The 27,147-nt window shown below is 44.7% G+C and overlaps 1 protein-coding gene across 2 annotated transcripts in view; it reads right to left on the minus strand.

Annotated features, from left to right (window-relative positions):
- Positions 1–27,147, minus strand: part of LOC117364080 (pantothenate kinase 3-like) — a 146,145-nt gene that overhangs the window by 83,373 nt on the left and 35,625 nt on the right. For both annotated transcript variants that reach the window (XM_033952899.1, XM_033952890.1), the window contains exons 2-3: positions 23,923–24,275; positions 4,276–4,529 (exon numbers count right to left, since the gene is read on the minus strand). In XM_033952899.1, the coding sequence (XP_033808790.1) occupies positions 4,276–4,529; positions 23,923–24,275 (607 nt within the window). The remainder of the gene's footprint in view (positions 1–4,275; positions 4,530–23,922; positions 24,276–27,147) is intronic.

Below are 27,147 nucleotides of genomic sequence, written 5' to 3' on the forward strand. Positions count from 1 at the left end.
ATGTAATGTAATGTAACTGTGGAAGTAGAGAAAAAAGGAACTCAAAATAAGTAATAAAATGAAAATTATAATTAAGGACTTTAGAAGACATCATGGCATTTTGATAGATGTGACGTCCACATTTGTCCATAGTTTTCCCTTCTCTGCCAGGGGGTACGGTGGCATAGACCTTGGAAGGATAGGATCTCTTCAAAGAGGACTCAACAAGCAGGGATTGATGAGATAACAAGAGTTGTCAAACCCTTTGCGGTGTACAGTTTTATAGCGAGAATCCAATTTTCCTGGAACAGCTGGTAAGAAAAAAGGAGTCTCCATGCACCGACCAAAAGTCTGATTCAAAAGCTTATGAAGTGGAAGCTTAAGATATTCTGGCGGAGGTTGAGAAGATGCATGACTTCGAGATACTCCTTGGAGTATTTGGAGCCAGTATCTAATTTAAGATCAAAGTCCACAGCCATCTGACGGAGAAAAGAGAGTTGATCCGCCAGGGCTTTGCCTGAAGAAGGACTCGAGAACGTTGAGGCAGCCTGTGTCGAAGATGAAGCTTCAGCATGTAAAAAGGCATCAGATGAATATGGTGACTTGGACGAGGCAATCTAATATGGAATATCCTCACGGTCCGGCATGGGAGACCTCGAACAAGGAGTATGTGGAGTAGAACGAGGCTTAGTGGAAGAGCTATGTCTGGAAGTATGGCTCGATGAAGGCCTCGAGCGGTGATGAGAACTGTGCCTGGAAGCAGATCTCAAAGCGCGATGAGACCTCGTCGAAGAATGGAGAGAGGTAGAGGAACCTCGATGCACTCTCAAAGACTCTGCTCCTTGTATAGAGTGTTAGGAATCCTGTCGAGGCATATGCAAAGATTCTGCTCCTTGCTGAACGTGCTTAGATGCCAGATCAGACACTCGCAGAGACTCTGCTCCCTGCAAAGAGTGTGGAGGATCAGACTGAGGCAAGGAAAGCGGCTCAACCTCTCGGGAGTCTGCTACATGCCCAGGCTAGATAAGAGGGAGAAGCTTCGGTCCCATGTTAGTAAGGAACTGAACAATGTGCTTCTCCAACAAGGTCTGGAAGGAAGCCGGCAAAAATGGATTCGTGTTTGAAACCGGTCCACTTGCCTTGACTGGAGGTTCCTTCGGGGTAGTGTGATTGTGCTTCGACTTGGTAGTCTAAGGCACTTTAATCACTACCGCTGGAGCAGTCTGCTGAGCTATCTGACCTGAGGAAACAGGGGAAGATACAGCAGATGTCGATGCAGTAAGAGCCGCTGCAAAAGACAAAGGTCTGATGAGGCTCGAGGTGGAAGCAGTAGAAGCTGGAGGACCATCGGCCGAAGTTGAAGCTGAAGTCATCTTCGAAGTCGAGGCCCAGGTCACCTTGGAAGTCGAGGTTGAGGTCAGCTTCGAAGTCGAGGGTTCAGAAGAATCCATTTCGAAAAGCTTGTCCACCAGGATACAACGATGCTTAAAAGCACAAGGCTGAAGCGTTTGGCAAGGCAGGCACGATCTAGGATGATGCTTAGGCCCAAGGCACTTGAGGCAGCGACGGTGAGGATCCATAATAGAGATCGCGCACTGGCACTTGCTACACTTCTTGAAGCCCGTAGCAGGCCAGGACATAGAAGTGAAAACAGCCGCCGCAAGATCGAAGTCATCGGGCCGCGGCCGGCCCCGAAAAACGGACGGAAGAAGAAAATTTTTTTTTTTAACCGAAAATAAAATAAAGAAAGACAAAAACAGCGATTCGTGAAGAAAATAAACACAAACCGCGGTTAGAGAAGGCACAAGTAACAAAGTTAACACAGAGAGTCGAAGATGGACTTCTCGGCTCCGCGGAAAACTAAGAACTGAGGAGACACGCCCTGCGCTGGGCGGGATGGCACTCGCGCATGCGCGGTGCGGGCGACTCAAAACTTCTAATTTCTTCAAGCAAGTCTGCTTGTGAGGCGTCTGCATCCGGGCTTCGTCAGATGACGTCACCCATATGTGAGAATACCTGCCTGCTTGTCCTGGGATAATTGAGCTTTTCTCTCCAAACCTATCAACTCCAAATGGTAGGAATAAGGTTGAAGGACTCTTGCACAACTAAGAAGGAACATTTCTCCTCAAAGGGTCATGCAAAGTCCAAGGCTAATTTAAAAAAAAAAAAAAAAGTGTCATCCAGACAGCACACAGGAGAGGAGGGACAAGGAACACCCGGTGTTCTCTCTAATAATGGGGCCTCTCCTCCAATCCCTAGCAATGTCCCACTGCCTCTCTTCCGACAGCCTGTCTGATACAGGTTCAGGAATGCTGTTACCACATGACCAACTCCTGTGAAAAGGCAGCAGAGGCCAGCTGTCCTCCTGCGATAGCCATTGTTGATGAATGCCACAGACCTGAACCAATACACAACTGCTGTCCAGCCAAAACCATTGGGACTGTGGGTTCCATTACTAAGGGACCATCTACATCAGAGATCCTCCAAACCGGCTCACCTCCTAAGCCCCCTACAACAGTTTATGCAGTCTGAGCTGGGTCATCACAAGTAAGTCAATGGTAACCATACAGTGCAGCACCAGCCAGGAGGTATGCCTGCCAAAAGCCTGCCCTCTGCTGCTGCCTGCATGAGGAAAAAGGGCCCCAGACTTGCCAGACTCCCTGTTGTCCCCTACTTACTCCTCTGGCTAGTTTCAATTTATTTATTTATTTTTTTTTAATTAGCTTTCTTCCCCTGTCAAATAGAGGAATAAAGATGCTAAGCTGCCAGCTGAATTCCAATTCCACTCCCTCCTCACCCCCAAAAGATGCCTAGTGCTGCAGGGGAGCCCCGGGGAATAGGAACCGTAAGTTTAGAGTCATGGTCTCCATAGCCCCAAGATGCTGATTTGGGAATACGGAAACAAAGTTCAAACTCTATTGGGTTGAGATCCATTGACCAAATCCTAGGAGCAAATCTATTAGGCTCAAACATAAGGAGACAGTCTTAGCTGTGCTCTGGGGATTTAGGTCTAGACCTACACCAGCCTGCATAGCCTTACCATTTGCTGAAAATAAAAAAATATTGGAGAATTCCAGAATCTAACAACCTATGTACCGGTGATGTCATTGGAAAAATCAATATATCTCTACCTGCATATGATGATAGGAAAGGAGTATAACCCGCTTGTTCAGAGAGGTGTAGTAGAGACGAGGAATGACCATAAAAATTATTCTCTGCAGATTTCAAAACAGTGAAAAACTGGCCACCCACATGGAGATACTCACTAGGGTTTGCTATTAAGCAAAAATCAGAAAAGAGCAAATGCTACTGTGGCATCTGTTCAGCACTCTTTTTTCAAAGTACCCTATTTATCTTTTTTCAAAGTACCCCATTTATTTTTCCTTTTTTTTTTTTTTTTTTTATATATCTTGGCTTTTGGCTAAAATACGGCTGGAGAAAAAAAAGAAAATAATCAGGTTCTTTTCCTCTACCCAGTTCTTTTTTCCAATTATTTCTCTTCTTAAGAAGACAAACATTTTACACAATATTCTTCAGCTCCAGCAGTACCATGTTGAGTTACTGATGTTGCCTCAGCAGTACACAAAACCCCCAAAAGGCAGCAAATGCTTACAAGAACGGAAGATTAGTTCAAATGAAAAAAAGTACCAACTGAAGTTTAATTATTAAAGCCCATCAGAAACTAAATAGCTAGCCTGAAACCACTCAAATTTCGCTACTGATAATAAATTTGGATTTTAGCCCACATTCCCAAATGACGTTCATAGTGACTTATGTCAAAAGTAATTTAATATACTCTACTGATCACTTAAAATTTGCTTAAAACACACAAAAATAACTTGCACATTGCAATATATCAGTTCTCCTCCATCCAGCATTAGTATCCACCATTAATAGATGGCTTAAAACCAATCAGCATTAGAGCACTATTCACCTCTAAATTACCAGTTCTGGTCAGCAGGAAATAAAATTAGATAATGTAAAAATCAGATAATGGTGTCAAGCCCAGTTCCAAAGATCATAGTTAAGGTATCCACACTGTGGCCCCCATCAAATTCCTATAACTCTTTTAATTCTGTTGCGCACATTACTACTCTACTGTGAAAGTCACACAATCTACAAATAAATTAAATTTGTTCTGCAAACACCCAGTATTCTAATACAGATCAAAACATTAATTTATTTATTTATTCAATTTTTAGCCCGTCCTCCCAAAGGAGCCCAGAACGGGTTACAAAGTACATCCATAATAATCCAGACAGAGCAGAGATGACAAATTTTACATGTGGAACTAACCTGGTCCCAGTCACTCGCTTATAGTTGCCTTCAGAATACACTGCCAAGATGCTAACTCCAGAGCCAATATTTACTAAAAGAAGTGGGTATGGATTCTCCAAGTTGTATGGAATCTTCTGAAACCTCTCACGATTTGTTGGATCCTTCAAATAATAACATTCCGATTGCCCATTGAATCCAACTGAGTCAATATACAACACTCCTCTAACAAGGCAGTCCAACTCATCCAATTTGCAAAGCTGGAGGTCACCAACCTAGTAATAAGAACGATGAAATTTAGTCATGCTTGTTAATTTCCTTTCTTTGAGTCCTGCCACAACAGTCAGAACAACTGGGTTGTGTACCTTTCCTACCAACAGAAGGAGCTACAGAACCAAGTTATCATCACCAGTTCAGTGTTCAAATGGATTGTTTTTATGGACTGAGGCTATGTGCTAGTCCAGGGGTAGGCAATTCCGGTCCTCGAGAGCCGGAGCCAGGTCAGGTCAGGATATCCACAATGAATATGTATGAAATGGATTTGCACACACTGCCTCCTTGAGATGCAAATCTATCTCATGCATATTTATTGTGGATATCCTGAAAACCTGACCTGGCTCTGGCTCTCGAGGACTGGCATTGCCTACCCCTGTGCTAGTCACAAGCAGTACTGTACACCAGGGAGCTAGGCTTAGGACCTGCTGCACCTGCTGGAGGTAGAGAAAATACTAGAGCATTCCATGAGGTAACAGCTGATTTACTAGTGATATCATTGAAAACTTGGTTCTCTACAGCTAACTACTGGTAGGACAAGGACTCAATCCAATGTTCCACTGGTTTAGCAAGGATGTTAAATAGTAATAGACCAATCATTACTCCCATCACAGGCATATATGCTTACAACAACAAAATGAATATCTATATCTATAGATAATTAGGGCTGCATTTCAATTAAAATTTTAAATTGCAATTAAAGAATAAAAAGTAATTAAACGATCAGAAATACAAACTATAAATTGAAAAATTACAAATTAAGCATCTAAAACAGCAAGCAGAACTATCTATAAGGAAAAAGATTAGGTTCTTACCTTGATAATCTTTCTATAAGAAAGGCACAGTATTCTTGACCAGTGGGTTTCTTTAACCCTGAGTTGTGTAGAAGATATCTAACTTTTTCAGCTCTACCTCCTTCCTCACTGGGCTGGACTACAGCTATCAGTTTGTCTCAAAGCAGTTGTAAACACTTTATGAGAAATAAGGAGGAGAGGTATGGAGAACAATTACTTATTGTTAAACAATATCAATAAATCAGTATGGAAAACAAAGTGGAATGATCAAGCTACCTACCTGAGTTCAACAAGCACTAACACTTGTGGATCTCTCATACTCTCACTTGCCTCTTAACAACAGAGGTGTCCTTTACTCTTCAGATTCTGACAGGAGAAAATCCCAACCTTTGGAAACCCATACCTGTCTAGAGACAGTAGGCAGGCAAAATTGGTAATTGACTGATGTGCCTTTCTTCCTGAAATAAGAACCTAATCTTTCCTTCTGGTGCAAAAGACACATCAGTCTTGACCAATGGGACATACCAAAGCAGTCCCCCGAGTTCTAGGACAGGGCAGATGAGCATGCCGTGAGCACCGAAGACCCAAATGTGGCATCCCTTTGTGCCCCCACATCCACTCTATAAAACTTCAAAAAAGTATGGAGAGTGGACCATGTAGTTGCCCTACAAATCTCCTTGGACAGTACTGCCTGGGACTCTGCGCATGAAGCCACACTTCCTACTGGAATGCGCCCTCAAAGAGATTGGTGGCAGCTTACTACAGCCAATATATGCAGATGAAATCACCAGCTGGAAATAGAAGTTTAAGAAGCTGACCTTCCCAGCTGACTAGGACTGGTGAGAACAAAAAGATGAACCAAGAGATAAAAATCAGTCATAGCCTCAAGGTAACAGAGCCGAACACTCCTAACATCCAGCAATGCAATTAAAAAAAAAAAAAATAAAAAAGACATTTTTTCAGTCATGGGATGGAATGCAGGTAGCCAGATTTTCTGATTTACCTGGAAGGACACAACTACTTTTGATTAAAAAAAAGAAGGTATTGGGCGCAGAGACCCCAGCCTCTGCACAAGAGTACCTGCAAATCCAAGACTCTTCCCGCCAGAAAGACAAGCCAACCGGGTAGATGAAAAGTGAAACCTGGGAAAGATCTAAATTATTGTTAAAATGAGCTTCTATTAAAACCAAAGAATAAAACCACAGCACTCGGGAAAGTAAAAAAAGGGAGAGTAAAATGGACTTACTAAAAACATCTCTGCACTGATGAGATAAACTCGTACATAGAATAAATGTGAACACGCAACAGTGGGGCTATGATATTTGATCCGTTGAAAAAGGCGTCAAAAAAGTGTCGGCAGTGGATTGAATGCAGACCGATAGGGGAGGGGCATCGGGCTGTTAAAAAAGGCTGCTTTAATGAATAATGAAAATACTGGTGAAAAACTAAATAAAAAACCAAAACCATGATAAAATGCCGAACCTGACTGCAAGTGGTAGTGAAAGTAGCATAAGGCACCCGTAGTATTGTTAGTGCCAGAGCTGCTTAGAATAAAGAACCGTGCTATACATGAGGAGAAAAAAGAAAGAATGAGGTGATAAGATGTAAAGTGCTGGCTCCTCACTGCACCACTTGATAAAACTTAGGAGCGATGTTCTAGAGCAGGGGTGCCCACACTTTTTGGGCTTGCGAGCTACTTTTAAAATGACCAAGTCAAAATGATCTACCAACAATAAAATTTAAAAAAACACAAAGCACACTGTACGCAGAGAAAATGTTAATTATCATTCCTATTCCCGGGGTTTTTCAAAGAGGTCAAAGCAGATGGCTCTATGCACTGTCACCTCAGTAACAACCATACAAAAATAGACAAATATACCCCCTCCCTTTTTACTAAACCATGATAGCAGTTTTTAGTGCAGGGAGCTGCGCTGAATTCCCAGCACTGCTCTTGACGCTCATAGGTCTCCCTGCGCTAAAAACCTCTATTGTGGTTTAGTAAAAGGGGACTATAGTGTAAAATATAGACAGCAGATATAAGTTCAGACACATTTTGATCACTAAATTTAAAATAAAATCATTTTTCCTACCTTGTTGTCTGGTGATTTCATGAGTCTCTGGTTGCACTTTCTTCTTCTGACTGTGCATCCAATCTTTCTTCCCTTCTTTCAGCCTGTATTGCTTCCTCTCCTCCAGACCTCATTTCCTCCCCTAACTTTTTCTTCCTGTCTCCCTGCCCTTTCTTTCTCTCTTCATGCCCTTTCTTTTTTCTGTTTCTCTTCTTTCCTTCTGTCTCCCTTTCTGCCCTTTTTCTTTCTTTCTCCCTGCCCTCCCCAAAGCAACTGCCACTGCCATCGGGGAACAGGCCCCCAAGCCGCCACCACCGCCCCAAGCTCTCCCTGCTTCGGGCCGACCAGCATTCCTCTCCCCGACATCAATTCTGCCATCGGAAAGGAAGTTCCGGCCCAGCCAGGCAGGGATTGGCTGGCCAGAACTTCCTCTTTGACTGCAGAATTGACGTCGGGGAGAAGAAGGCAATCGACCTATTGGGAGAAATGCTGCCGGGTCCTGCTTTCGTGGAAACAGAAAGTAGGCAGGACCCAGCAGCAAGAAGAGCAAATTGTAAGCTTCACTGACCCGCCTAAGCCCGTAGCGAACGCATGCTTCGGGGCTCTTAACATGTGCGTGTCAGCTTTCCTTCTCTTCCCCCCCCCCCCCGGACATAACTTCCGGTTTCGGAGGGAAGCCGGAACACACACATTAAAGCCCTGGAGCATAAGTTCGCTACGGACTAAGGCGAGAAATCTCCAAGCCGGGTTTTTTTAAAAATGTTGAGCAGCAGCAGCAGCAGCAGAATTCACGAGCGGATGATAGCCGGGCGATCATCTAAATTACCCAGGAGGACCGCCCGGCTAAAAGGCCCTAGGGAGAACACTGCTTATTGTAGTTCTCCCCACTTCCCCTATGTATAAGTCTGTATTGTTTGTTTTAGTAACTGAGACCCCGTTTTTAATTGTAAATCACTTTGAATTTATGAAATTGCGATACATCAAAATTTTAATAAAACTTGAAACAATGCTGTCAAAGGCCTTCCAGGACAACAACCACTCCCCTGGGTCCAGCGTCTGCCGGCTGAGTTAGTTGGCCTGAACACTGTCCACTCCCACTCATGTGCTGCTAAAACAGCCTGCAGGTAGACTTCTGCCTAACAACTAGGCTTCAAGTCACAGTGGAGCACTCTTGGTGCCTCTCTGCCAATTGATTTAAGTCACTGTTGTGGCATTGTCAGAGAACATAAGAACATAAGAAATGCCTCTGCTGGGTCAGACCCGAGGTCCATCATGCCCAGCAGTCCGCTCACGCGGTGGCCCAACAGGTCCAGGACCTGTGTAGTAACCTTCTATCTATACCCCTCTATCCCCATTTCCAGTAGGAATTTATCCAATCCTTTCTTGAACCCCAGTACCGTACTCTGCCCTATTACGTCTTCTGGAAGCGCATTCCAGGTGTCCACCACACGTTGGGGAAAGAAGAACTTCCTAGCATTTGTTTTGAATCTGTCTCCTATCAGCTTTTCTGAATGCCCTCTTGTTCTTTTGTTATTAGAAAGTTTGAAGAATCTGTCCCTCTTTACTCTCTCTATGCCCTTCATGATCTTTTAAGTCTCTATCATATCTCCTCTAAGTCTCCTCTTCTCCAGGGAAAAGAGACCCAGCTTCTCCAATCTCTCAGAATATGACATGTTTTCCATACCTTTTATCAGACGTGTCGCTCTCCTCTGAACCCTCTCGACTAACGCCATATCCTTCTTAAGGTACGGCGACCAATATTGGACGCAGTACTCCAAATGCAGACGCACCATTACCCGATACAACGGCAGGATAACTTCTTTCGTTCTGGCTGTAATACCCTTTTTGATTATACCAAGCATTCTATTCGCTCTCTTAGCGGCCGCTGCACACTGTGCCGACGGCTTCATTGTCATGTCCACCATTACCCCCAAGTCCCTTTCCTGGGTACTCTTATTCAATAACATCCCTCCCATTGTATAGTTGTACCTCGAGTTTCTGCTCCCCACATGTAATACTTTACATTTCTCAATGTTGAACTTCATCTGCCATTTCGCCGCCCATTCTTCTAGTTTGTTCAAGTCCCTTTGCAATTCTTCACAGTCCTCTGTAGTCCGAGCTCCATTAAATAGTTTGGTGTCGTCCGCAAATTTTATTATCTCGCACTTCGTCCCTGTTTCTAGATCATTTATGAAGATATTAAATAGCAGCGGCCTGAGCACCGAGCCCATGCGGGACACCACTCGTGACCCTCCTCCAGTCGGAGTAGTGACCCTTCACTCCTACCCTTTGTTTTCTACCCTCCAACCAGTTTCTGATCCATCTATGTACGTCTCCTTCCACCCCATGGTTCTTCAGTTTCCGGAGTAGACGTTCATGGGGCACCTTGTCAAAGGCTTTTTGGAAATCTAGATATATGATGTCTATGGGGTCTTCTTTGTCCATCCGTTTGTTGATCCCTTCGAAGAAGTGCAATAAGTTTGTTAGGCACGATCTTCTTTTGCAGAAACCATGTTGGCTGGTTATCAGAAGTTCATGTTTTTCAAAATGTTGATCGATGTTTTCTTTTATCAGTGCTTCTGCCATTTTCCCCGGAACTGAAGTCAGGCTCACCGGCCTGTAGTTTCCCGGGTCACCTCTTGATCCCTTTTTAAAGATGGGCGTAACGTTGGCTATCTTCCGGGATCTCGCCTGTTTTCAGGGATAAGTTGCAAATTTGCTGCAGTAGTTCCGCTATCTCCTCCTTTAATTCCTTCAGAACCCTAGGATGTATGCCATCCGGACCCGGGGATTTGTCAGTTTTTAGTTTTTCTATCTGCCTACGAACGTCCTCAAGGCTCACTTCTATGGATGTTAATTTTTCTGCCTGACTTCCGTTGAAGAATTGCTCAGGTTCCGGTATGTTGGACGTGTTTTCGTTTGTAAATACAGACGAGAAGAACATGTTAAGCCTTTCTGCCACTACCTTCTCCTCCTTCACCACTCCCTTCCTGTCTCCGTCGTCCAGCAATCCCACTTCCTCTCTAGCCGGCTGCTTCCCTTTAACATATCTGAAGAATGGTTTGAAATTTCTTGCTTCCCGTGCCATACAGGAAGTTCTTCAATAACAGCAGTCTCAGATGAATGGCTTGCAGTTCCAGTTGGTTTCTAGACCTCCGAGAGGGCAACCAGCATCCTTGGCTAGATGACTCTTGAAATGAGCCCCCCAGCCATACAAGATGGCAATTTTCATCAGATCACCAAGAGGATATGTGAAGTGGCATCCCTCAGGTTGGAGCCACCAACGTAAACTATGATGTGTCGTCACTGTCCAGACATCAGAATCTGGACTGAATCCATCTGCAGGGACCAGTGGGACAATAACATTTCCAGAAGAGGGCGCATATAAGCTTTTGCCCAAGGTACAATCTCTATGGTTGCTATCATCAAACTTAGCACATAGAGATAGGAGCTAGCATTGCCCAGAGAGCCGACATCTGGCGGGTGAGCTTCAGTTTGCGTGGCTCTGAAGGAAAACATGGTCCTCTGCCATGATGAAACAGATTCCCAAGAACTCTAGGGATTGGGCCGGCTCCAGGTGGCTTTTCTGGAAATTGATAATCTAACTCTGGTCTTGCAACAACTGTTCCACTGCTTTTTCTCCATTGGTCATAAACGGAGCTCTGATCAGCCAATCATCCAGGCACAGAAGCACCTGGATCCCTACCTTGAGGCGATGTGCAACTACCATGACCATCACCTTGGTGAAGGTGCTGTTACCAGACTGAAGGAAAGTGCTGAAGACTGGAATGTCTCCCCATTACATGGTAATCTCAAGAACTTCCTGTGATCCAGTTTGGATGTGCCCTCAATAAGAGATGTGAAACTATCTGGCTATCGTAGTACAATGTTTACAGTTCAGGGCCCTATCTGTTGGAATGAGCTACCCCTGGACCCAACGCAAGCTCCTATCGTATTAAAGTTCAGGAAGGGATTAAAAACTGCATTATTTACACGCACTTTTTCACATTAACTAAGCGCATGTTCTTTTAGTCATTCCTCAAAGGATATGAATGTAAAGGTCAGTGCAAAGCGTTAAGCAGCATAGTTTTAATGATTTTTAGTTTCAATCCGCAATAGGTTTGTTGTTTTATATTGAATAGTCTGTGTATGTGGTCGTGTTTTTATTATATATGTTTTTCTGTAATCCACATAGAATTGTCGGATATGCGGACTATAAATTTTTTAAATAAATAAATAGGAATATCTAAGTAGGCCTCCATTAAATCCAAAGAGACTAGAAATTCCTCTGGGGCCACTGCCACAATGACCAAATGAACGGTCTCCATGCAGAATCGGGGCACCTTCAGCACTGACTAACTTCAAAGCTATGATTGATCACCAGTCTTGAGTTTTTCATGGGACTTATTAAGTATATAGAACATCTGCTCAAGCCCGATTCTTTGACTGATATGAGCTCTACGGCTTGAATATCTGAGAGCCGTTTCATCATCGCTCAAACCTTGGCTGCTCGCTCTAGCTGATTAGCCAGATGGTCCACAAAGAAGTCCACCAGATGACAAAAGAATTTGAGGTTGTATCCCACTCGATTGATGTCTAGTACCCAGCAGTCCAAGCAAATCTGTGGCAGAGCCTCCCAATAATCTGACAACCGCTGGCCTATCCGCAGAAGTACAGCTCCTGACCTAGTGGACCCTCCTGAGTACTGAAGAAACCGCCAATAGTCACAAATTTACCATGGCCTGACCCCCTCGGATCTGGAAGGGCTTAGAGCAATGATCTATCACACTGGCCATAAGATCATCTGTCCCTTTAAAGGGAAGTCTGCTCAAAGTGGCTTTGGAAGCCAACTTAGCCACCCATCGTTTGATCCAAAACATTCTACGGGCAGAGAAAGAATAAACAGAAACCTTACTCATGCCCCTACATGTGTCATATAGAGCAGTGATTCCCAACCCTGTCCTGGAGGAACACCAGGCCAATCGGGTTTTCAGGCTAGCCCTAATGAATATGCATGAGAGAGATTTGCATATGATGGAAGTGATAGGCATGCAAATTTGCTTCATGCATATTCATTAGGGCTAGCCTGAAAACCCAATTGGCCTGGTGTTCCTCCAGGACAGGGTTGGGAACCACTGATATAGAGCATCTACTAATTAATTCACCCACAACATTAACAACCAGGATAAGTGCCGTCATTTGTTGCGGGAATCTTACGTGATCTAGTATGACATGGGTGTGCAATGAAGGAAGCCGCTGCTGCAACCTTTAGTACCACTGCAATCATTGGGCTGCCAGTTGGACCAAAGCTGGACTGAGACCTCAGAACCCCCCACAGCTTCACACGCATTGTCAGGAGAGGGAAACTGAGAACTATTAGATCATATTTTGATATGGCCTCATTCACATTACTGGTTTAGTCCTTAATTTTAAGTTCTTTAGTCTACTGTAATATTGCTTGTTTTGCAGACTATCAAAACAATTTACAGAACTTGCATATCATTCAAAACACTGCTGTTTGCCCAATTTTTAATTTCAAGAAATCAGACCATGTGATGCCTTATTATCATAGGTTACACTGGCTTCCTATTGAGGCTAGAGTGGTTTTTAAATTTAAATGCATTTGTTATAAGGTGTTGCATGGCCTTCCTGCAAATTCTCTCATTGATCATTTTGTATTTGCTAATCCAAGATGCTCTGCGCATATTTTTGCATTGTTCATATTTCCCACTGTTAATGGTTATACACATAAAAGATATTTTCTTACCAAGCTGCAATTAGGAACAAAGAGTTCAATCGTCTGATTCTTGACTCTTCATATTTACATATTAGGAAATTTTTGAAGTCTTATCTGCCAAATTTTTGTAATATTCTGCCTACTCTTCGCTGTGTTTTAGTTTAATTTTTGTTGTAAATCACATAGATCTACAAGATATTGCAGTATATAAATTTATTGTTATGTTATTTTTCCTCTGAAGATCAAGTAAATTTGGGATTAAAAAAAATAAATAAATAAAAATTGATGCTGCCAGCTGGAAAACTGCCTGGAGGACTGACGGCCCAAAAATGAAAAATTTTTAAACAAAACTCCGGGAAAATCAAGTACTGTATTTCCCCATATATGAGTTTTGCAAGCTGGAACAGTGGGTGCAGCTTGCATATCTGGGGCGGCCTATACAAGATTTTAAAATCATCCCCCCACCCTCTCTTACCTCTTTCACTGGCGGCGGCCTCCTGAAATCACGCTGTCAGCATTGCAGAACAGGAGCAATCTTTGCCTGCAGGCCGGCCCCACCTCCATCGCTGGTGGCAGTCTCCTCGAATCACGCCGCCAGTGTTGCAGAGCAGGAGCGATCTTTGCATCTGCAGGCCGGCACAACGCTGCTTCCTGTATGGCTTTGCTGTCAGTTCTCGCAATGGCAAAGCCATATATGAAGCAGTGGGGGGCCGGCCTGCAGACGCAAAGATTGCTCCTGCTCTGCAATGCTGGCGGCGTGATTCAAGGTGACCACCACCAGCGAGGGAGGTAAGGGGAGTGAGAGACGGTGGGGGGATGATTTTTAAACACTGTAAAGGCCGCCCCAGTTACTGGTAGATAAGCCGCAGCTAATACAATGGGGCGGCTTATCTACCAGTTTTAAAACTCATGTAGGCATTTTTTCTGGCCTATACATGGGAGAAATACGGTAAAAAAAAAAAAAGAAGAAAATAATGAAAATTGATGCAGGAATGTACAAAAATTTAAAAAAGTAGCGCAATTGGAGAAACTCCAACAGCACACATCTTAGCTCCGTGGAAAACAAAGATGGTCCTGTGAGCCAGGGTCGGGCAGGAAGGCACTGCACATGTCTTGAAACTTCTAGGAAGTTAAAGTTGACAGTACACTTGCACTGTCCATAACGGGCTCCGTAGAGGACATGACCCATCTGTGAGAATATGCTGCCTGGTTGTCCAGGGATAAGAAGCATAAAAAGAGATTATGTACTTACCCTGGTAAGCTCTTTTCCAGTAGATTATGTACTTACCCTGGTAAGCTCTTTTCCAGTAGATAGGCAAGACATTCTTTCCTTCTGCAGCATTGGCTAAAGGGAAATAACCCATTGGTCTAGAATGTCTCACCTGTTGCACTGAAACATCTGTTTTACTCTTTCGGATCTTGCCATGTACTTGCGACTCAGGTTGATCACTGTTAGAAATGGGATAATGGGCTTGATGGACCTTCTGTCTGTTCCAGTATGGCAACTCTTATGTTCTTATGTAAAATTTAACAAGAATTTAAGACTGTAAATTTGGGATGATAAGCGCCTTAGAAATTAGCCTGTCTGTGGAGATATAACATGAGATATGTGGCTTTTAGATTCACTTTTCATTAGCAGAGGTCCTTGTGTGCAGAGGATATTTTATGTAGAGGAAAAATATGGACTTCTTATGACTAGTGATGTCACTGGTAGAACTTGGTCTTTCTCTAATTCCACCTGCTAGTATGAAGGAATAACTCATTTGTGCAGAATGGTGAGCTAAGACTAAGAAAACCTCCAATTTTTCCTCCCACTCCTTCCCCTCTTTCTGTTTACTTGTTCTGCACCCTCCAGCATCCTCAGTCTTTACTACCTTCCCTATAATCTCCCCCAATTCCCAGCAAAACCTCTGTTTTGTCCACCCCCCAAGATCTTTCTCCTCCCCATGACACACACACCATTTATCTTTCTCCAGCCCCCTCTCACCCATCATGCTCCAACCCTCCCCCATGTCATACATAACCTCATGCACCTTCCTACAGTCCTTTATTACCTCTTTCCCATGGCACACACTCCCATCTTTTTAAGCAATCCTCCTCCTCCCCATCCCCCAACAGATACATTCTGTTCATCTTCTAACTGGAACCCACCTATCCCCCGCCCTCCTGGCACACATTCTACTCCAGTAATAGTAAGAGGAGCAGGGGACCAAGACATCAAATAAGATGGCAGTAAAAATAAAACTTCCAACCTTTAGATTTTTTCTGGTTTCTTCAGTCAGCTCTGCAGGGAAACAGCAAGGTCTGCAGTCAGAACTCCCTCTCTTGTTTTCCTCCCCAGGGCTCTCTTTCTCTAGCCCTGCCCTTTTTGTTCCTGAGTTGCTTCCTGTGTACCTCCTTCTCTCCCCTTCTCCCTTTCTAGAGTAAAAGTATATTCTCCAATAAGACAAGCAGGGTAATGCAGTCCCACATGATGGAGAAGTCCCTGGACTGAGCCTGTGCTGTGGAACTCTCCCCCAGTACAGTAGGATTTTTTTTTTTACCTTACTGGGCATGTGCAGACACCTTGCCTGTGGAGCTCCACCCCCGAGTTTGACAGTTCTTTTTTCCTTCCAGCCTAAGCAGGTTGTTCTCTCCCCTTTACCTTGCCTGACTAAACACATAACAAAAACTGATATCGAACTCAAAAAACACCTTCAAGAACTAAGTGATTCATCTGCTAGGATCGGCGCTGAAAAAAAACAAAAACAAAAAAACCCCAAAGAAGTTGTAAAAAAGTAAAACCGGACTTTCCTCTCAGAAAGGAATCCTTCACAAGCACCAGAATACAGCATTATTAACAGTTCAATCACGGCAGCTGTCTCCTTATAGTCGGCGGTTTAAATACCGTGAAGTCGGACTGATGGACTGCAGCTTTATCCCGGTTCCACTTCCCACCACTGGAAGCTCACCGAGGCTGCTTATATCTGTCACTCCTCCTCAGGGCTCACTAAAAGCACCGCCGGAGACAGGCACGTCTTCCTTGCTGCAGCCGTCAGACAAAAAGGCGGCGGCTGCAGCGGGAAATTAAAAAAAGAAAACAACAAAGGTTGAAAAGGCTGCCTCCTCACTACTTTTCACAGTAAGTCACAGCTTTAAATCACAGCCTGTGTCTTTGCTTCTTAAGAGTAAATCGTATAGTGAGTTCTGTAGTTGAACAGCAGTCATCTTGAGCTACAGACATGCAAGTAAAGCTCAACGAACAGTGAGTTCTGTAGTTGAACAGCAGTCATCTTGAGCTACAGACATGCAGTATGCAGGTTTGTCTTCAAAGTCCCAATCATCTTCAACTGCAAGAAAGAGGGCTATTTCTCCTCCCACTGTGGCTGAGGGAAATTTCCTCACCTAAACAGGCAGCTGTCACAAATCACATCAGCATCTGTTTCTCAACCACCTAAGGGGACTCTTCAGGATTTCTTCTCACTGTTACAGGATTTAATAAGAGACAGATCCTCTCTTTCTCAGAACATCACTCCTTCTTCAGCACTTTCAATGATAGTCCAGCAGTCTCTTCTTCAGACAGACCAGTGTGTATCTTCAGATGTCTGTTGTCCAGACCCTCTTGGTAACCCACAAATCTTCTCTAGTCCACTTGTACTTTGCTCTGTCCTTCTCCTCAGCAGCAGTCTTCCTTTCACATGACTGGGTCAATTCTTCTGATGCCACCACTGTGGCTGCAGATCCTACCTCTCCTGTTCAGCCTACACTGCAACCAGACCAAGGGGATGACTACTCGTATCCTAAATTTCTTCAAAAGGTCTCCAACCTTCTTCGCCTTTCTCAAGCTGTCACTCCAGCTGATAAGAAGGATTTCCAGACGATCCTGCAGTCTTATAAAACTCCTTCAAAGGGAATGGTGTCACTCCAAGACTTACAATTAGGTAATTGGATGAAACCCCAGTCCGTCTCTACTTACTGCAGACGCCTGGAGGCGAAATACAAGGTTGAACAAACACCTGGTCACAATGTACAATAACTTCCACACTACTCCATGGGAGCAGAGTCAGCATTCATAAGGTCTTCATGATAGACTGGCAGATGCTCCATTTGTGGGAGATAGTCTGTTTGATGAGTAAGTTAAAGCTACAGTCTGGCAACTTAAGAAAGATTCTACAGCTATGTGAAAGCTATCTGCACATGCTCAAGATCATCTGCAACCTTACCGTAAGCCTTCTTCTTCTTTAGAACATAAGTACATAAGAACATAAGTAATGCCTCTGCTGGGTCAGACCAGAGGTCCATCATGCGCAGCAGTCCACTCACGTGGCGGCCCATCAGGTCCAGGACTTGTATAGTAATTCCGGAAATTGTACTATCAACAATTTTTCCAGCAATATTACCCTAGGAGGCGTCTTACTCCCTACTCTCACCCTCCTCCATTGAGAAACCAATCTTTTCCAGTGTCACAGAAACAGCACCCTCAAGACCATAAGCAACAGCCAACGACTCAGCTTCCTCCACTCAAAACTACTCCTAGTTTTTGACCTCCTTTCAGTGTGGTGGTGATGGGGGGGGGGGGGGGTCGGCTAACATTTTTTCTCCACATGACAGAAAGTCACCACAAACCAGTGGGTCCCGACTATCATCTCTCAAAGCTATTCACTCAATTTCCGGCCTCACCACATCAATTCCCATCTTCCTCCACCGTCCAACATCCCACATCTTCACATTCTGCAGCTGACCAGGGAGGTCGCGTCACTGCTACAGAACAACGCAATCGAGGAAGTACCTCAACACGAACAGTTCCAGGGGTTCTATTCCAAATTCTCTCTCATTCCCAAGAAGACACAAGTTCTCCGACCTATCCTCGACCTCCGTCCACTGAACCTTTTTCACATAACGGATAAGTTTTGCATGATATCTCTGTCAACAATTCTTCCTCTGATCAGCCAAAATGATTGGTTAGCCGCCCTGGATCTCAAGGATGCATACACACACATCCCAATTCATCCTGCCCACTGGAAATTCTTCAGATTCATGTGTCTCAACAAACACTACTAGTACAAAGTTTTGCCTTTCGGCCTATCATCAGCACCACACATATTCACAAAATGTCTAGCAGTGGTAGCAGCCAACCTCCGGAAATGACATCACATGGTGTTTCCTTATCTCGACGACTGGCTCATAGTAGCTCACTCCAAGGAGCAGCTCTACATTCTTTCCAAATGCTGGGTTTTCTGATCAATTTCAAGAAATCACACCTACAACCTGTGCGTTGCCTCAAGTATATAGGCGCACAACTCAACACTGTCACTGCATGAGCTTATCTATCAAAAGAACATCATCAAGCAATCATTACTCTGGCACATCAAATGCAACAAGCTTCCGCTCTTCCAGCATGTGACATATGACTTTTGGGTCACATGGCAGCATCTCTTCCTCTAGTGCCGCATACTAGACTACACATACATCCTCTGCAATGGCAACTCAAATTCAAGTGGAATCAACATTCCCAATCTCCGAACACCTTGATTCCACTTTCAAACAAGGTAAAAGAATCCCTATCCTGGTAGATTTGGTCTCCAGCCCTCAAACAGGGATGCCCGTTCCAGCTTCCACCTCCTACCTCCTGTTCTCACCATGACTACAGATGCCTCCAACAAGGTATGGGGAGCGCATCTCGACCACCTTCAGACTCAAGGTGTCTGGTCAGAAAAAGAACTTCACTTCCACATCAACCTACTAGAACTTCAAGCAATTTATTATGCCCTCAGAGCTTTCAGAAGGTATGTGCACAACACATGACTTCCAATTCAAACAGACAACCAGGTAGCAATGTTCTATCAGAACAAACAAGGGGGTTCAGGATCCCTACCCCTTTGCAGAGAGGCTCATCGTACATGGACTTTTGCTCTCTCCCTCTCCACAGAGATACAAGCAGTATCCATTCCATGGAAAACGAATGTCATAGCCGATTCTCTCATTCGAAAGCTTGACCCTCACGAGTTGACCTTAAAACATGGAGGTACTACAATCCATTTGTCACCAATGGGACACTCCTGTGATTGATCTCTTTGCTACTGCAAACAATGCTCAGTGTGCCCAGTATTGCTCCCTACGATCAGCTCCTCTTGCAGTCGTCAGGGATGCTCTTTCAATTCCATGGACTTCCAATCTGTTGTACACATTTCCACCGATTCCTCTCATCTCCAAGGTTCTCCAAAAAACCATCATAGACAGAGCTCAACTGATTCTCATAGTGCCTCATTGGCCCATACAGATTTGGTATCCCATCCCTCTGGTATCCCATCCTTACTGGATGCACACCTAATGCTGTTAGGAGATCTGTCTCTTTTGTTCCAACAGGACACTCAACTACTCCATCCCAATCTACACAGCCTACATCTCACAGCATGGAGATTAAACAGGCACTCTTCGCAGATGTTCCAGTCTCATCAGCAGTAAAAACCATACTTCTTGCAGCTAGAAAACCATCTACCAGGAAGTCATATCAGTTGAAATGGAAACTGTTTTCCAGCTGGGCAGGATCGCATGATCAAGACCAATTCCGCTGCCCTATGGATCATATCCTGACTTACTTACTGCATTTATCAAATTCAGATCTTAAGACCAACTCTGTACGTCTTCACCTTTCAGCTATATCAGCTTACCACCATTTTTTGGATGGGAAACCTCTTTCTCAAAATCCGCTGGTTTCCCAATTTTTAAGAGGTCTTATCAACCTCCAGCCTCCTCTTCGTACACCACCTTCAGCCTGGGATCTCAACATTGTTTTGGACCAGCTGATGAAAGATCCCTTTGAATCTCCAGAAGAGTTAGTGAACTGCAGGCACTGGTTATCTATGAACCATATCTTCAATTTTTTCCCGAAAGGGTGCTTCTTCGTACTCATCCAAAGTTTCTTCACAGATTTTCACATCAATCAACCCATTTCTTTACTATTATTCTTTCCTCCTCCGCATAGTACCCCAGCGGAACAAACTTTTCACACACTGAACTGCAAAAGAGAAGTGCTTTACCACCTGGACAGGACTGCTTCTATATGTACCACCAATCAATTATTTGTTTCCTTTAACACAGCAACTCAAGGACATGCAATTTCTAAATGAACTATATCATCCTGGATTGCTAACTGCATCTCTTTTGCTTATAAGAAAGCTTCCATGTCTCCTCCGGGGTCACATCAAGTATGAACGACAGCTTCATCAGTTGCAAGTTTGAGAGCACTCCCCATACAAGACATCTGCAAAGCAACAACTTTGTCTTCAGTTCATACGTTTACTCACTGTATAGGGCTCAAAAAGACCCGCCGGAGCAATGGGTATCCCCGAGGGAAGTTAGAGAAATTGGACACAGGTTGGGGTCAGTAAAAAAGGGTAATTTAGGAGAGTTGGAGCAGAGCTCTGTGCCCAGACATCCGCTCAGGATCCAGCCATCATGTGACCCCCCCTCTCTGTTCATATGTTTACTAAGCATTATTGTTTTGACCAAGGTTAAGCACAAGAGTTTCAATTTGGTCAATCTGTTCTTTGCAATTTGTTTCCACTGTCAAAATTTTTAAAAAAGTTTTTTGAATTGCCTCCTCCCATTTTCTTGTTAAGGCTAGTGACTCACCATCAAGTGGGGCTGCATTACCCTGCTTGTCTATCAGGGAAAGCAAAGTTGCTCACCTGTTAACAGGTATCCTCCGTAGACAGCAGGGGAAAGCGAAGTTGCTCACCTGTTAACAGGTGTCCTCCGTAGACAGCAGCGGAAAGCGAAGTTGCTCACCTGTTAACAGGTGTCCTCCGTAGACAGCAGGGGAAAGTGAAGTTGCTCACCTGTTAACAGGTGTTCTCCGTAGACAGCAGGGGAATGAAGCCACACTTGCCCGCTCTCCATCCCCACATGTTGTTTGCACTAATAAAAATTGTTTAAACCTAATGAGCTAGAAGCATACTGTCAAATTCGGGGGAGGAGCTCCACAGGCAAGATGGCTGCATATACCTAGTAGGTTAAAAAAAAAAAAAGTCCTATTGTACTAGGGGAGAGTTCCACGGCACAGGCTCAGTCCAGGGGCTTCACCATCAAGTGTGGCTAAATTCCCTTGCTGTCTATGGAGAACACCTGTTACAGGTAAGCAACTTTGCTTTCTTGGGCTATGCTCCATGCATTTGAGCGAGTGTCCAGCAGGGGGAGTGCGACTCTTTTATTATTGTGATTGACTCCATGGGGAGGCATTCTGCAGGGGAAGTGGTAGAGTTCTATACACTCCCTCACATACTCTTTATTTATGGACTTTGCCCCAGTGATCAAAATAAACTTATATGCATACCTTTGCTTTAGGTACACAGAACCTGCAGGTGCTTGCACTTACATTTTTTTCCAGAGACTTTTTTTTTTTTCCTTTTTCAGCAAAATTATATACTGTCAAAGGGAGATCCCTTTGAGCTCTGGTCTAAGTCCAGAAATCCAGAATACTGACAAAACAGGAGCCATGCCGGTCCAGGTTTCTGACAAACCTATACCAAAGCCCAGACAAAAGCAGAACAGGAATACACATTTAGGCAGCACACATGGTAAAGGACATACACTAACACCTATTTAGCTTTTCCTAATCAATTGCCACACACAACCAAGTTAGTACAGGGAGTTACATCTATGAAGGAAAAGATAAAACAGGATTTAGTTAAACCTCCCTGGTATGCAAGGCAGAACACTGGTAACGCAGAACTCCTCAGAAGACTCAACCAACCAGGCGGCCAGGCACAGCTGAAAGTAACTTTAATTGTCCGACTGTGCAGTGGTGCTGCCCGTTCGCCAATTCAAATTGATTCACATTGGTGAATCGATTCGCTTTCTGGAAAAAAAAAAATCTGACTCACCAGTTCAGTGAGTCCTGACACCTCCAGGTCTTCCAAAGCAGCAGCAGCCATGGCTGGTGGAAAAAGGCAGCTCCCAGAATAATAGCTCCTTCTTTCGCCACGCTGAAATAGGGTGTGCGCAAGGAGGAAGATAGCCAGCGGGAAACAGAGTATGTGTGCCATACTTGAACTGCAACAGCAGACTTCAAACCATTCTGCACAAATTCTGCAATGCACAGTAGCACAGAGTTCCCCAAGAGTAAAACATCACTACCGACATAACAGCACTCCATCAAAGCCCAGAATGCAAATACAAGAATAAAAACATCTAATATAATAAAACGCTAGACGCGCATGCGCACTCAGATCTGCGTGATCTGAAATCCCTGATCTGTGAGATGTATATCCGTGGCTTTGCAGACGTGCGCATGCGCGAGTCCCCAGCCTTACTGCTTCCCAGCCGCAACCGTTGCACTCCCTGCTCTCCAGATCGCGGTGTACAGACCGGTAGGGCACTGGGAGCTAGGGAGAAAGCAAGGGCTCAGTCTTCGTCGTCGCCCCTCCCCCCCCAATACCCGTTGAGCCTCCCACCCGATTTACTCTTCTCGCGGTCTGGCCGCTACCTTAGTCCCTTGCTGCCGCCACCACCCCCTTCCCTTCCCTTCCCGCGGTCGACAAATCTCTTGGCTCCAGCAGCGGCCGCAGCACTGTAAACACGCTGCTTCGCGGCCTCTACTGCCTTGATTTGCTCTTCTGTTTCTCTGATGACGTCATCAGGGACACGGAAGAGCAAATCGGGGCAGTAGAGGCTGCGAAGCAGCGTGTTTACAGTGCTGCGGCCGCTGCTGGAGCCAAGAGGTTTGTCGACCGCGGGAAGGGAAGGGGGTGGCGGCGGCGGCAAGGGACTAGGGGAGCTGGCCAGACCGCGAGAAGATAAAATCGGGTGGGCCACGAAGAGACAGGGAGGAACTGGGAAGAAGGAAGAGGAAGAGGGAGGAAGAGGGAAAGGGGCCTGCTTTGGGGGAGGGGTGTGCTTGGAGGCACACAGCTTTGCTTGGGGGGGAGACAGAAGGGGGGCCACGGAGAGACAGGGAGGAACTGGAGCTGGAGAGGGAAAGGGGTCTGCTTTGGGGGAGGGGTGTGCTGGGAGGTAGATATCTTTGCTTGGGGGGGGAGACAAAATGGGGGGCCACGGAGAGACAGTCAGGGAGGAATTGGAGGAGTAGAGGGAAAGGGGTCTGCTTTGGGGAGGAGGGTGTGCTGGGAGGCAGACAGCTTTGCTTGGGAGGGGAGACAGAAGGGGGGCCACGGAGACACTGTCAGGGAGGAATTGGAGGGGTAGAGGGAAAGGGGGCTGCTTCGGTGTGAGGGGTGTGTTGAGAGGCAGATCATTTTGCTTAGGGGGGGAAGACAGAAGGGGGGCTACGGAGAGACAGTTAGGGAGGAACTGGAGGGGGAGAGGGAAAGGAGGCTGCTTTCTAGCACCCGTTAATGTAATGTAAGTCCCACTGCTTATGCTATTTAGCTACAGGCATCACCAGAAGTAGCTCTACAAATTAAAAACAACTTGAATTTATGATTCACTTCCAGCTTCCTGTGTGTGTCATGTGGACAGGGGGGAGGGGAGACGACAAATCAGTCAGTATACAAGTGACAAAAATGCATATTCAGAGCCTTTTCCAGTTGTAATTGCTAAAGCTAGAGACTTCCCTAGCTAGCTCATGTGAAACCTGCAACAGGGAGTTCTTTTTCTCCCAAGATCTCACAATAGTGTTAAACACTGTCTTAATATTGTCACTAGCACTTCTGAACTGAAAAATAAAAATTTTGGTTATAAAACACTGAAAAATTGGAAGAATTGCACCAGCAGTTAGTTCATTAGTTTTAAATGATTTGGAGTGCTTTAGTCAGGTTTTAATTTACTCAAGTTTTATGTAAATAAAAATGCATACTGTGCGAAATTCTTCTTCAAACTTATAAGCTCCACCTCCAGTAGCACATAGAGATGTATGGAGACTTGAGAAGTTCTTATCTCGGCTCATCTGAATAAAGGCAGGCAAGTCGAAAGTAGGGAAACGTATAAAATGCAAATTGCCCTTCCGACCACACAAGGTAAGGTCTTTCAGTTCCAGGTGTACATCCCGAATACCTGTGCGTCCATAGGCTACATTTGATGTCAAATATTTTCGAATGCTTTTAAGATTCTCAACTTCCTCTTGTTCCTCTTCAGCAGTGATGTCTTTTGGTTCAAAATAAACAAGTTTGACCAGAGTCCCTCCAATATCCAAGGCAAACCACGGAAAGGCTAAGAACAAAAAACAGAACTCATTGTAATCATTTTCATAGAAATTAGGAGAAAATATACATTAATGCAGCTTTCCTAGGCCACAGCTCCTTAGGCTCTCACTTTCGAATTATAACCTTTTGAATTCTAAACTCTTATAACATTGTCCTCCTGTTTTTATTGTCATTCACTCATTTATTATTGCATTGCAAAACCGACCTGCAGCAAAACAAGGGAAAAGCAGTATAGCAAATAAAGTAATTTAGTACCATGTTACCAGTGGTACACAAAGATCTTTATCAAAGGCAATAAGGCAGGACAACACACTCTATAATACTGGAAGAGTAGACTCTTACCTCGTTAGCACAGTTACTTTCCGTAACAGGTGTTATTCAGGGACAGCAGGCAGCTATTCTCACATATGGGTGATGTCATCGACGGAGCCCGGATGTGGACACCTCACAAGCAGACTTGCTTGAAGAAACTCGAAGTTTCAAGTCGCCCGCACCGCACATGCGCGAGTGCCTTCCCGCCCAGCGCAGGCCACGTCGCCTCAGTTCAGATAGCTAGCAGAGAAGCCAACCAGGGGAGGTGGGTGGGATGTGAGAATAGCTGCCTGCTGTCCCTGGATAACATCTGTTACGGTAAGTAACTGTGCTTTATCCCAGGACAAGCAGGCAGGTATTCTCACATATGGGTGACCTCCAAGCTAACCAGAATGGGTTGGTGGGAGTGTTGGCAATTTAGGAGAATAAATTTTGTAATACTGTTTGGCCAAACTGTCCATCCCGTCTGGAGAAAGTATCCAGACAATAGTGAGAAGTGAAGGTATGAACCGAGGACCAAGTAGCAGCTCTACAAATTTCCTCAATAGGTGTAGATCTGAGGAAAGCTACTGAAGCTGCCATTGCTCTGACTTTATGGTCTGTGACTTTACCGTGAAGGGGTAATCCAGCCTGGGCATATCAGAAAGAGATACAAGCCGCCATCCAGTTGCAGATGGTACACTTAGAAATAGGATGGCCCAACTTATTTGAATCGAAGGAAACAAAAAGTTAAGGAGTAGTTCTGTGTGGTTTGGTGCGTTCCAAGTCGAAGGCCAAAGCACGTTTACAGTCCAGAGTATGAAGAGCTGATTACCCAGGATGAGAATGAGGCTTTGGAAAAAACACTGAAAGAACAATGGACTGGTTGAGATGAAATTCCGAGACCACTTTAGGGAGCAATTTAGGATGAGTACGAAGAACCACCTTGTCATGATGGAACACAGTGAATGAAGGGTCAGCAACTAAAGCTTGCAGCTCACTGACTCTTCGAGCAGAAGTGAGGGCTATGAGAAACACCACTTTCTAAGTGAGATACTTCAGATGAGCCTTATCAATTGGTTCAAATGGAGGCTTCATGAGTTGAGTAAGGACAACATTGAGGTCCCAAACTACAGGAGGCGGTTTGAGAGGAGGTTTGACATTAAAGAGTCCTTTATGAATTTGGAAACCACAGGATGAGCAGAGAGGGGTTTCCCTTCAATAGGCTGATGGAAAGCCGCAATTGCACTGAGATGGACTCGGATAGATGTAAACTTGAGGCCAGAATTGGATAAGTGCAAAAGGTATTCCAAAACAGAAGATAAGGAGGAATGCTGAGGCTCCTTATGATGAGAAAAACACCACATAGAAAATTTAGTCCACTTTTGGTGATAGCATTGTCTAGTGGTAGGCTTTCTAGAAGCTTCTAAAACATCTCTTACAGATTGAGAAAACTGAAGAGGAGTTATGTTGAAAGGTACCAAGCTGTCAGGTGTAGAGACTGAAGGTTGGGATGAAGCAGAGATCCTTGACTCTGTGTAAGCAGAGAAGGAAAAACTGGTAGAAGGTATGGCTCCCTGGTGCTGAGTTGAAGTAGAAGGGAGTACCAAGGTTGTCTTGGCCACCGAGGAGTGATTAGACTCATGGCGGCATGATCGTTCTTCAACTTGACCAGAGTCTTGAGAATGAGAGGAAATGGAGGGAATGCATAAAGGAAGAGATTCTTCCATTCCAGAAGAAAAGCATCTGCCTCGAGGCGATGAGAAGAGTATATCATGGAGCAGAATTGAGGCAGTTTGTAGTTGTGGGAAGCTGAAAAGAGGTCTATCTGAGGGGTTCCCCACTGTGAAAAAATGTAGTGAAGAGGTGAGGAATGGAGTGTCCATTCATGAGGTTGCAGAAGACGATTAAGTTGTTCGCCAAGCAATTCTTCGCCACTTGAATGTAGACAGCTTTGAGGAAGGTGTTGTGGCGGAATCCCCAATCACAAACCTTCAGAGCTTCTTGATAAAGGAAGGCAGATCCCGTCCCTCCCTGTTTGTTGACATAATACATGGCGACTTGGTTGTCCATCCAGATGAGGACTACCTGGTCGTGAAGAAGATGTTGAAAATCATTGAGAGCCTTGAAAATCGCTCTGAGCTCCAACAGATTGATATGACACTGACGATCTGTACTGGTCTAGTGGCCTTGAGTACAGAGACCATCGAGATGAGCGTTCCAAGCGTAGGTCGAACAATCTGTCGTGAGGACCTTCTGATGAGGTTTGAAAAAGCAAGCCTCTGGAAAGATTGGAAGAGAACATCCATCAATGGAGAGACTTCTTCAAGGACGGGTGACTGAAATGTGTTGAAAAGGACGGTTGCAAACTTGCGTCCATTGAGATGCCAGGATCCACTGAGGAATTCTGAGGTGAAGTCTGGCAAAAGGGGTCACATGTACTGTGGAGGCCATGTGACCCACAAGTACCATCATGTGTCTCGCTGAGATGGAAGAGCGGGAAGACACTGTATGACATCAGGGAAGGATACTCTCTTCATTTCACTCAGGTTCCACCAGAGCTTCCTCCAAGAGAGTATCCTTCCAAT

This window comes from Geotrypetes seraphini, chromosome 1 (genome assembly GCF_902459505.1).
Source record: "Geotrypetes seraphini chromosome 1, aGeoSer1.1, whole genome shotgun sequence".
Taxonomy (NCBI): domain Eukaryota; kingdom Metazoa; phylum Chordata; class Amphibia; order Gymnophiona; family Dermophiidae; genus Geotrypetes; species Geotrypetes seraphini.